The 13,566-nt window shown below is 29.8% G+C and overlaps 1 protein-coding gene across 1 annotated transcript in view; it reads right to left on the bottom strand.

Moving 5' to 3' along the window:
• Window positions 1-3,283: 3,283 nt before the first annotated feature.
• LOC147067949 (Ig-like and fibronectin type-III domain-containing protein 1) overlaps window positions 3,284-13,566 on the bottom strand; it is a 164,067-nt gene continuing 153,784 nt past the window's right edge. The window contains exons 22-26 of the mRNA XM_085952552.1: window positions 11,919-12,123; window positions 7,888-8,060; window positions 6,320-6,495; window positions 4,646-4,729; window positions 3,284-4,163 (exon numbers count right to left, since the gene is read on the bottom strand). Coding sequence (XP_085808678.1) covers window positions 3,900-4,163; window positions 4,646-4,729; window positions 6,320-6,495; window positions 7,888-8,060; window positions 11,919-12,123 — 902 coding nt within the window. The 3' untranslated portion in view covers window positions 3,284-3,899. The remainder of the gene's footprint in view (window positions 4,164-4,645; window positions 4,730-6,319; window positions 6,496-7,887; window positions 8,061-11,918; window positions 12,124-13,566) is intronic.

Below are 13,566 nucleotides of genomic sequence, written 5' to 3' on the forward strand. Positions count from 1 at the left end.
GATTAAAGTCGAGCTCTGAGAAAACTTCTGCCCGGCGAACTTTATTACATTATGCAAAGAACAGATTCTATAAAAGAATAACAAGCATATTTTACCACAATATAACGAAACCATAATATAAAATGAAATTTTTTCGCGTTATTAGTATTTTTAAAAAAGGGACACCTGAAAATCTACCGAAGAAAAAATATCATTTCAGTTATGTTGTCATAGTTAAAGATGTAGGGGGAATATATATTATATTATAGACATGAAGAGATATTCAAAATAAATAATTTCTTTATTTTATTAGAAATTGTTGGATCATAGAAATTTTGATAATTTTTTTCATGTAAAGACTACACAATGCTAGAACTTTCCTTGTTGTTTGTACTTCTCTACAAGTACTGAATACAAAAGTTTAATTGTTGTCAAGGTTATTTTAAATAAGTAGAGTAATTTATAGTTTAATTATGTACAAAACCACTGATTAAGGGCCTGGTTATTTGGTATAAATTACATATACGTGTGGGTATAGCAGAAGGAGAATAAATTTTACTATATTACTCTGCAACATCAAAGCATAAAGCACAAGATCGCTTTATTGTTGGGTGTGTCAAACATTTAGCGTGTAGATTGTTGAACATTTACATTATTGAAGTTCTGTTGGGATACTGAATACTACATTTTAAACTCAAAACAGTTTACTCCCATAAATAAAAGTCATTTTCAACAAATTTAATGGTTCGTTATGGGATTTGGCATAGTACACTACAGGATTTAAAATTTTTGTATGCTTTGTTATTTGTCAATCAAAATGAATAAGACAATGATACTATTTAATGGTATAGAAATGTTAGGTTAGAATTTAAAATTAAATTTATACTAAGTTAAAATTTAACATTTTTGTTTTTTCTCAGTTAACATGAAAAAATAATGATTCTAATGGATTTAAGTTTTATACTATTCCATTTGAATGGTTTTTAGCGACCCGGGTTTCGCCTTTCAGCATCCAAAAATGACTCAAATGGAATAGTACAAAACTTAAATCCATTAGAATTTAAATTCAAAATCCATCAAGTACCATCGGTCGATAGTATTAATATTTAAAAAATTATGAGTTCAGACTGTTTTAAATATTTTATATTTAAAAAAATATTACTTATTCAACTTCTTTTAATACCACATTATAATATTATTATCACCTATCTACTTATATATAATATGCGTTTGAAGTTCTGATATATTATATAATAATATGTCGTCAAAAAGTCTTATTATAAGCTATTGTAGAATTCGTACCTATCTTACCTATCGTACCTATACGCCTTTCGCCGCGTTTAGCAGGCAGAAGAGCCGCGACATTTTCCAGCCGCGTCTAATGCGCCATGAAGTTGACTTGACTAACTCCTTTGCAATACTTCGCCGTCGGTGGAAACCACTGAAATGGATTTTCAATCTCCCAATGCACTCCGGCCTCCGCTGAAAGAGGATGCAATTACACTTCCTGAACTTTGCCGATACTGCCTGCCGAAGGATTTTCGCCCTCGCTTGAATTTTCTTCTCGCATTTTGTTTGACACAGTTTTTCCAGACTCGCGGCGTATTTTGAATGTTGGAAATTTTCCGGCGCGCGTTTCGCAAAATCCGAAATGCTCTTTTGTGACTTTAACTTTACAATATAACCTTTGCAGCACTGTTTTCAAAATATCCTCTGATAGGTTACTTAAAAATTTTCCATTTAAAGTAAAACAAAGTTTACAGTGTTAACAAATGAAACACAGTTGAATGGAAAATATAGTATATTTTCATATTCGAATTGAAAACTAAAATGACATTTTTAGTATTTACTTATTTAAATAATTATGTACATATTAAATAAACATTGCATAATAAAATGATTTAATAAAATTAAAAAAAATAACTGGACTGCTTAAATCTGCGGTATTCAGGTAAAAATATATATATGTTATCTAGTATCAAAGTTATAACTTTACTATTCTATATTATAATATATGAATATTTTTTTTTGTTACTTTTATACTACAATAAAATAGTTAAATACACAATTTTTTAGTAATAAATAGTGAAACAATCATAGAAACATCCTGGTTTTAAGAAAATTACACAGGTGTATTCGTGACTCTACCGTGAATCAAACACAAAGCCCTCAAATGAGAAACCAGTACTTTACGCATTGGACTATAACAAGGGCCGTAAGTTATACTTTTGATATCGGAATACGTATATTATAAAAAAAGATTTTTTCGAAAATGAGGTTTAAATAATTATGATGATTTTAAATACCCGTAAGCAATATTATAAATAATTTTATGTTAAGCGTAAATTAACTGAAAGGGATTTTACGCATCTGAATTTATTAAACAAAACAATGTTGTAATAAGGGATAACCTTTTTATATATTATTTCATATGGATGTATTTAATTTGATTTTATTCATGTAGTATGAACATTTAAGTATTTTTTTGTGAATTCTTGTGGATTTTGTATTTGTTACCCAAACACCACAGAAATATAATAAGCACGCTTAAAATAAATTAAGGAAGTATTGGTATGGTATTATTATAACATTGTATGGACATTGGTTGTGTGGACTATTTTATTCTCATCACACTTATTCAGTTGTAATGAAGCGAACTATTTTTACAAGAATTTTTAATAATAACTTCATAATATTATTAATCTATATTACTGAACCCAAATTCAAATGTCTACTCAAATTTTAACTTGTATGTCGAATATACAAATTTAAAAACGATGTTTTTAATTATTTATTATTTTTATTTAAATCCATTAATTAAGTATTCACATAAATCTAATGTTATTTTATTTAAGACAATATTATGTACATATATATTCACTATAAAATATTACATTCAGACTATAATCAGACTTTCGAGAATTTCTATTCAAGTAAACCTCGGATTTCATAGCATAAAAAATCTTACATTTAAAACATATTTAATTCATATTATCTCTCTACATCAAGGGTTCCCAACAAATATACTGATAACTGAAATAATAACAATAACACAAAAGATAATTTTGAAATTAATATTTAATAAATCCATAAATACGTAGATATTTAAAAACAGATTTAGTTTATAGTCGGTCGATGCAAGTTGCTCAAAATCCTATATAATATAAAATATACTTATATTCATTTTTATTGGCAAATTTCATAGTCAGATGATAAAACATATTGAAAAAAAATCTGATAAAAAGTTACATTTTCTTACATTGAACAAATTTTCTACCAACATGTGGCGCAATTCTAATGGAAAAAAATATTCTTAAAAGTACAAATTATTCTAAAATATTATTACATAAACTTCATTCTAAAAAATTGTGCCCGCCACTGCCTTCCTGGTGCTCAATTTAATACTTGACGATACCAATTGGGAACCCCTGCTCTAGGCGGTAACTATTATATTACATATTTATTATGAACATTGATTAGTTGTAAATCACATCCATATTAGATTATGTATAAACCCATAATTCATTCCATTAATATAATACATCGCATATCAATTTTATATGAAAAATAAAAAATATAAGACTAAATTTATCAAAGAAAACTAATAAAAAACATTTTTTCAATTATGGTTATCCCAAAAACATTAGCATATTTTTTCTTAAATTTTAGTTTTTTTATAATACTGGTTATTTATTATTTTACACGATAAAATACTTTCTATCGTGTTGCTGGTGGAAGCCCCGAACATTGTCAATGCATTTTTTTTTAAACTTTGAACACATTATTAAAAATAAGATCCAATCAAATTAATAAGAAATTCGGTTATTTAAAATACTCTTAGGTAATTAAAAACAACACATTTTTATACAAAAAATTAAATTTTATTGTTTATTCTGTACAAATATTTATAAATTACTTCTTTAATACGTATCTTTCCTGCAAGTGGTTTCTCCCGTTTGTTTATCGCAAGGCAGAGTTTTTACGAACGACTCCTCTTTCGAAATGAGTTTTAACCTTTTGAAGCCCACTCCATCATGACCTAGCTTCAACTCCTCGTACAATGATGGATTCACTTCTTGTTGGACCTGAAGCGATTCCTGTTTAAATACCGTTCCACCGGAAACGGAAGGCAAACCTTTCATCACGCTGTTTGTAGTCTCCACAACTGCATTTTGCGGTATCCCCTACAAAAACATCAAATATGTACTCACGAAGCTGCATAGAAATCAATAAACTTTAAAACCCTGCCAATTTCGACATCAATACAATGTGAAACCGATTCTGTATTATCTGTGTGGTATTTTTATTGTATTATTTATTAAATAATCTTTTTCATAATATGAATACATATTATATTATAATATGTACATATGTGTTATAATATGTACTATCTGAATATATTTTTACAAGTAAAACATTTTAAATGGGTAACTCATTTTGGAAAAGATTCATTTTTTAAATAATTGAAATCAATTTTTATGTATTTTGTTATTTTATTTTGAATAGTGAGATTCGCCGAAATGCATTCTTTATTATACAATAAAAAATGTAAAAGTATGTCACCTGTTGCGTAATTAGGTAACAGTTAATGGACATGTTATGCGATTACATTGATTTGATTTTTTTTTACAATTTGTAATAAATTCTTTTAAAAAAATACACTTACATTTTGAACGGATTCAGGGTTGATTTCTTTCAAATAGCTTGGGTTTTCAAACGCCACTCCGCTTAGAGATTTGATTCCAAAGATCTATTAATAAAAAATGAAAACATTATTATCTACACACAATACATATAGGTCTACACTACAACATATACTTTTGGCGGAAACTCATGTATTCCTCATAAAATACATTATTTTTACGAGTTTCTAAAATAATATTTAAAAAGAAAAATCGTAATGCATTTTCTTAGTCTTATTTAAAGTTTAAAAAATACGTCGTATCTAGCGCGATAAATATGTTAATTAATAATGGTCTATCCAATAAAAAGGAAAATTAGTAATGATAATAATTAATAAACTTTAACATTTTCAAGAAAATTGTATCTATTTTATTTTTATATATATTTATAGTGGTAGTTAAATAGCATATCCGGAAATTTGTACGCATGCAGTTGGCCAATTCACAGTTTATCTTGAGCTATTGTATCGAAAATAGATGGTCGTATAATATTAAGATCAAATTCATGTCTAAATAAAAGACTTAAAAATACGTAATAAAACAACCAATGGATAGAAATAGATGAATAAGTAAATCAGAAATCCAAATATATGTTTTATATATATAAAATTCTGGTAGGTGCTCGTAAGTATAAAGTCGTACCTCAAAAATATCTGATACTAATAACAGCGCTATTATCAGATATTTGATACCAATCAATATCAAAGTTCTTGTTAAATTTAATAAAATTACTGTCTGAAATACTTCAGGAACAACGCGTTATTTTTTGATCTCAGTGTTATCATGTGTATACAGCCATCTCTTTCCGGTATTATACGGTACAGTAGTTTGCGCTACCGCAAAATGCACTACGTACAATTTACATGTCACCTGTTAGATGTAATAGTACATGATAAAGTCTACTGACCAACACAAATCAAATTAATATCATGTATCAGTTTATACTTTATCATATTTTATACTGCCAATACATTATATTAATCAAATTTTAGTTTTAAGATGCCAATAAACACGTGGTACTAATGTATAATAGTAATTTTAAACCATACATAATAATTATAGGCTAAACTCTAGTTGCATAGTCAGCCATCTCCATATTTTTTTATTCCGAGATATTCACAAAAAAAAATCGGGTATCAAAAATATAATATTTGAATTAATGCACGTATTATGAAAATAGTACATATAATATAAAAAGGTTCTAAACACTCTTACTTCACCACAAATCTTTTAATGCGTAGAATGAGATTCAAGTATGTAAGTGCTTCAAATAACAGGTTATAAATATTATATTCTTAATATTGGAATATATAATATACATTTTCTGTATAAGTGTTGTTATTATGTTCATAGTACTTATCATAATTAATTTATATGTTTTGATCTAAAATAGAGCAAAAATGCATTTACAGGATTTTGAAAATAGATATTTAGAATTTACATTTTGTTTATTTAACTATAAAGTTGATTTACTCAGCTTAGTCATGTCTACGTGTATTTGTTCAATCTTCAGCACCTAGTTATAAGAAATGGTAATATTTAAATAGTATAACATGGATAATAGTTTAATTTTAGACATACAAATAACTAAAAAATACAAAAAAGGTGGAGATAACTGACTTTGCAACCAATGTCCTAAAATTACAATTCTAACGCACCTTTCGATTTCTGACAAGCCACACGCTTCCGACGAGTACAGACGCCAAAATTATACAAACACAAATAATTCCAAGGAGCAAGCCTTTCTTTGACAAGTAATTATTTATTGACGCAGCGGCCATTACATATTTATCGCCGACTGTAAACTGAACCGGTTCCGTCAGAGCCGACGTCCCTAAAAGTAAAATTGAAAGCAAGATAAATATTTCAGTCCCCGTAAACTGTAAAAGAGCATCAAATTGAATAATAAAATTGTCTCCTGCGGCATTTTCAAAACTCCGCTGAAAACACGGACATATTATAATGGCTATATAGCCCGCGGCAATAACTTGTTACGAAAACTACCTAATATTGTTATATGATAGTCACAAGATTTTCAAATATTACAATTTCTTAAATATGTTTACAGATATCAACATAAAACAACAACTAATGTCTCTAAATTACATACAAAAATATTAACATAATATAATTCTCCTTTTTAATTAAACTATTTGTTATTCAAAGTCCACAGAAGTAGGTAGTAAAGAAAATTTTATATTTTGTTATGTTTGTATGACATAATTATTAATAATATTTAAATTATTATAGTAGAATTTTGTGATAAAACTATTGAAATTTTTGTACTATTTTATAATTTAATAAATGTACTTACTAAAATATAAGTTACATTGCTTACTTTATTCGAAGCTTGTGACTAATGAGATGTATTCTTATCAAATAATATTGTGTTAATAAAAAAATATTATTTAATTTGAACACAATTCTCACAGAAGCAACGAGTTAATAATATATAAATGTAGCTAAATGCATTTCTTTAGTATTCCAATTTATCGTATCTCTTTTCGCAACTAAGTCCTTGTCCGCATGGCTTGTTTTGACTCACGCACATTCCAGCTACATGTGACCTCATTGAGCCGTCCAGATATAATCGCCGCGCATCACTGCTCGCGCGCGGTCGAGGTACAGGTGAACTCATTGAGCTGTCTACATGCAGTCGCGGCGTATCGCGGCGAGACACGTGCCATGTGGACAATATCGAAGTCATAGAAACAGGTTTACTTGTCCACTTATTGGACATTTGTCTTTTAATGGTTTTAAATAAAAGTTCTATGATAAATAATTTCGTGACTGTAGTCTGAATATTTCCTAAATACATCAGTCGTGGAACCAATTTTTTGTACACTTTTACAAATGCATAATTATTGGTACAGTTGTCAATTAATAACCTATTCTACCTTTAGTAAGTGCTACAAGGAATACTGACGGTCTGGATTTGCAACACACTAACTAATTCTATGAGATTTTCTTGTCATATTTCATGCAATATGTGTATAGTATTATAACAATTTTATATCGTGTCCGCATTATTGCCACCACCTAAGTATATATTGATTCCATTTACAGTGTGCGGACTATATTTTCGATATAAATCATAAATAGTGATTTCTTATTTTTAGAATGTATACATTGATAAAAACTCATAAAACTTCAATACTCTCCCATAAAATACCTATAAACTTTAGTATGCAATATCATATTATTATTTTTGAAACCGTTTCCTCACCAAAATGGTTTCCCGCCTTGATGACGCATTCGTACGTGACCCCCTCCTTCAGCGCCGCGATATGCAAATTCATTTCCTGGGTGTCCATTTTTTCCGGTGACCTCACACCGATGGGTCTCCAGAAAACCCGATATATCTCCACAGTGTGCGGGTTCTTCATCGGCCTGTCCCACCTAGTTTATTGAAAGTTGGCTGTATAATATTATTTTAATGTATACTTTAACCCTTCGCAGCATAGCCTTTTTTGTTATTTTATGCGTAAGGTAACCATAAGATTTTTTTCAAAAAGACACTTTTACATGTAATATGTTTGCTTATATAATATTTTCATACTAAAATATGCAAAACAATAATATGTATCAGATCTTAAAAGTTGTTATTCGATGTTGATAATGAAAAATGAGATTTATTTTTATGTCGATTTAAATATGTTGCACTACTCTTTAAAACATTATTACAATATTAAATTATAAGAAAAACTATTTTCTGTATTTTCCATGACAAAAAATAATAAAAGTTTATAATATAATAGACCCGCGTCTAAGAATAAGAACATAATTTACGAAGTATCTTTTATTCCTGATTTTCCAATGTAACTTAGATTGAAATACTATGTAACGATATAAATACAATACTTTTCAGGAATAGTACATTTTTACACATGACCATAACCTAGCAAACTATCAATGCTTTTACCTCAAATGCTACGTACTATATAAATAATCGTGAAAACTATTTTTTAAATATTTTAAACGAATACGAGTGATGTATATAGCAGATTTTACATCATTAAATACATATGTATGTTTAAAACGGGATTCAAACGTGCAACTAACTGCTTTATTTGAAAAGTTATTAGGTTAAATTTCAGTATATAATATTGTCATTATTTTCACAGTAAAGTATACAATTTGCATGTTTTATACTGACATGCATTAACAGATCATTTGAAAATAATATCTAATTTTCACAATATTAAAAACAGTTATGTCGAATTTACAATCGAAACTTTAACTTTGAAGTCGATTTACTCAACTTGGCTACTGGTGAACTTATTATTCATATATACATATATCTGGTTAAATGCGCATGTTTATTATCATCCGATAAATAAAATATGGTGACCGTAAGCGTACCAAAATAAAAAGAAAATATTCTTGTTTTTACAACGAAAAGTTTACGATAAACTGACGTTAATATCCACGCTACTGGGATAAGTTAATAGTTATACAAATTATGCAAAACGGTACTCGCCAGACAAAAAGTGTGTAAACCCTTATTCTCTTCAAAAATATAGTGTTTCATAATAACATACATCCAAAGCAGATGACATTTTTTGTATATCAAACGCTGTAAACGATGTTACCAAGTACGCAGTTTTTTATTTGTTTTTAATACTCGCAGTTTTTTCACAGCTTCATTTTAAATACAAAAAATCCAAACAAACTTTAAGAATGCCTAAATTTTTTTTCAAATACTATAATCCAAAATACATAAGCTGGTGTTATAAAAATCATATACGCATATACATACATACACATACATTCATATAAATATATTATTTATATACACACACACACACACACACACACACACACACATATATATAAATACAAATATACGTGTGTTAAGTATTATTGAAATTTATATATATGAGTAATGTAAGTGATAACAGTAAAAGAGAATATTATAATGGAAAGAGAAAAGGCATTTATTTGAAATTAGATTGATGACAACTATACACAATTATTTTGGAGATCATAATTAAAAAAGAGATCCGAGTAAAGAAGTTTCGTGTAAAATTAGAATCACTGTGACTGACATGGTACAAAGCTTAGATTCGTGTAAATCTTGAAGGACAGTGGAAACCTACCCTTCGGAATAAGTTTGGTGAGTCAACAAAGCCATTGATAATTTTGAAAATAAAATACTAGTCTGATAGAGACCGTTGACTTTCCTCAGATGGTACCATAAAAGACGCAGTGTTGGAAATAGAATTTGCTGTGTTGTTTCTGTTATAATTTAAATCATAATAGTAAGCTATAAAATTGACGTGCTTTCAAAATCTATTTTGCACTCCTTCGAAACAGTTTATGTATGTAGCGTACTGTGGATTCTATACAACAGAAGCGAAATTAACTGTTGATCGAATAGATGAAAAATAATTTACTTCCAGAACTTCAGGTTATCCAAATGGTTTATAAATCCGTAAAATAGAATTTATCAAAAGTATTGCTTTATTGATAGCTTCGTTGATATGTGCATTAAAATTTATCTTATTATCCACTATGACATAGTGACCAGGTAACGTATTTTTGAACCATGTTTTAAGGGTTCAACTACTAATTTGACTTCTGTGTGTACTACTTTACTTTACTATACTTTTAGAAAAAATATTTTATCAATCACCTACTATATTTAAATCAAAAAGATTCAATTGACAATATTTACACAAAGTATTTATTTATTATCAATATAGTTGATTTGCCATTTCCAAAATTTTCCATTTTGTTTTGTTTTGAGATATTCACAAAAAACGTGTATGGAAACTCTACATAGAAAGAATAACCATTTTTTTCTTGGGCCATTGGGCGGGTGCTTTTAATATCATGACTATAGAGCTTTTCTAATCTAACCCTTGAAAGTTTTGCGGAACATGATACACTTTCCCGTATTGAGCGAAAGTTTCAAAATACTCACTCTATAACAATGAAAAAGATAATATTTGAAAATGGCCACAAGACGGACAAGATATATTTTGAAATTGGACGATGTTTTTCAATCGTTATACTGGCTGCAAAATACTTGTTTTAGATTTTTTATATAATAGGTATATGCCCATTTGAGTAAGGAATACAATAATTTTATTCCAATTGCAATTATTGCATCAGTTTATTTTTGGTCAAAACTGGACAGATGATTTTTGGAAATGGGTCACTCAGTTATAATTATAATGTAGCAATGCGTCGTTTCCATTGCAAAATTGTATATCTGCAAAATATGCGTATTTGACATTTTTGTATAATTAAAACCGCAAATTCGCCTTTACACACAAAATAACACAATTTACAAAAATTGCATTTTCGTTGAAATTATGAAAACCTTTTTTGAATTGATTCAAATGCCATACATATTTTAAACTGTTTTTGTGCTCCCCTGAAAACTTGAGATTTTGCAGATACATTCGAACATGGTTATTACGGTCACGGAAATAGCGAGATCTCGGATGTAATGAGGAAATATTAATTGACATTTTAGTTTATAATTTTCTCCATACATTTATTCTCTTTTATAACGAGCTACTTCTTGGGTATTCCGAGCAAAACTGTTAATGTATCGATCGTTAAAAATAAAATTTTCGACCCCAAGCAATAAAAACCGACCGGGCAGTTAACTAGACCGATGCCGCCGGGATCGGATTACATTTATGACACTAGTTATGTGTTTAAATACCTAATTAGTATTTTCGCCGACAACATTGAAAAAGTATCCACGCATATGGTTGAAATTGCATGTAAAAAGTCCAAGCTTTGTGAAGTCAATAGGTAGCGCCGACGGCTCAACACTTCATTACAATAAACAACTTCTTTTGTACTTAGTTAATGAATTTCATGCTTTTTTCGGGGATTTTTACGATGGTTTTCAGATTTTTTATATTCTATGCTTAAATAGAACGTGGCGCGAAAAATCTTATATAACGATATGATGAGTAATGCTTATAACGAGCAAATTCAGTCGGTCCCATCTTCCTCGTAATAACCAAGTTCGACGAATGGTCATTTATCTTTATAAATTGCCTGTATCTCGATTGCCTAGCCATAATTTAATAAAGGAATCTATAATACATCTGATAAAATTAATAATGTATGAAAATAAATTACAATTAATTCGTTACGTAAAGATTATAATAATGGATCATGTTGCGGTAATCCGTAAACCCCGGTTAATAATGTAGTCAAGTAACGTGCAATGAAAATACAATGGCAGCTGTGAGCGTAGCCAAAGCTGTCGTAATGAGATTAAGCACTCACTTAATTCTGACAGATCGGCGGTCCAACGTGACGACTCTGACGTTCTGCGGGGGGCCGGGCAGGCGGTCGCGGCCCTCGTGAAAGCACCCCGCGATCTGGCGGGTGTGCGACAGGACGCAGAGGCGGGCGCTCAGCAGCGGCTCACCGCGGCACCAGTCCAAACAACGCCGCGGCACACCCCACGCCGCACAACAACTGCGGTGGTCTATTAAGTAATTAGGGTACCGAATATTAAACAAATGCACGTGAAATTTTATTAAAAATAAGTTAATAACAATTTTTACTTCACCACATACATATTTATGAGTGAAACAGTTTTCAAACACACTTATCTTACCAGCGTTGCCAGATAATTATTTTAGTAAATCGTGATTTAGTGGCAAAAATAGGGACAATCTAAAAAAATGCATAGTTCAATATTTCTAATGTTTATTACTACAATATCAATCATAAATGATTCAGCACAATAAATATTACAAAACTCTTTAACTATCAAAATATTAATATTAATACAATCACTGCTAACCTTTAATTACAAACGCGCCAGTCGCGGAGTTAGCACTAAATGAGTTTCAAACAATAATTTTTCACGACGCTCGCATATTAAAATTTGTACTTGGCTGAAGGTTTTTCTTCCTGAAGAGTTTCTTTCTGCTACATAATGCATTGGTACAATTCAGCACATGGGTATATTATCATGTTGAATTGAACAAGTAATTGCAATGTTATTAACTCAATATAATATATTATGTTTTATGCATCTGAGCATTTTAAATTCATCTGAGAAAATACCCGTTCGGTATAGCAATTAGATGTCGGTATGCTTTAAAAAAAGCTTAAGCGTGTCGACCTATAGTGCCGTGGGTCCCAGGTTTGAATCCTGGGTCTGGTAAATACACATATTGCTTTTCAATTTGTATATGAGTCAGAGTATGGACCAAATAGATTAAGCAAGTGACTGACATACATTTCTCGTAAAAGCAAAATCTGTCAATACAAAACCTTCACTATGTGGAGGCCCATTTATGATCTTATTAGGATCCGACATGGTTAAATAAAAAATACAAACGTTTATTACTATAATATCAATCATAAATGACACTACACATATTACAAAACTCGTTAACTATCAAAATAATAATATTTTTTCACGACACTCGCTTATTAAATTTGTACTTGGCTGAAGGTTTTACTTCCTAAAGAGTTTCTTTCTGCTGCATAATGCATTGTTACAATGATTTGAGTTGCCCCATCTCCACCCGCGATGTATATGCAGCCGTGGTTTGTGCACGGCCGCCTTCCATGACGCTATAAACGTGTCAGAATGAAAAGATTTTAGTACCACACTTCCTTGCCCCGAAGCGATGCTGCACGGGACTGGTGTAGCAACCATGCACATTAGTGCTTAAAGAAAGAGTTTTAAATAATAAAAAGAATAAGACTTGCTCTGCCGTCATTTATCTTTTATGACATGAAGTGTCCTCTGTACTCGTGTACTGAAACTCTGCCAAAACAGAGGAGTCAGGTACAATTCAGCACATAGGTATATCATGTTAAATTGAATAAGTAATTCCAATTTTCTTGTTCCAATTCCAACTCAATAGAATAATAATGTTTTATGCATCTGGCCATTTTAAATTCATCTGAG

This window comes from Rhyacophila brunnea, unplaced genomic scaffold, assembly GCF_057557595.1.
Source record: "Rhyacophila brunnea isolate RB1 unplaced genomic scaffold, BYU_Rbru_1.0 scaffold_3, whole genome shotgun sequence".
In the NCBI taxonomy this organism is placed as follows: Eukaryota; Metazoa; Arthropoda; class Insecta; order Trichoptera; family Rhyacophilidae; genus Rhyacophila; species Rhyacophila brunnea.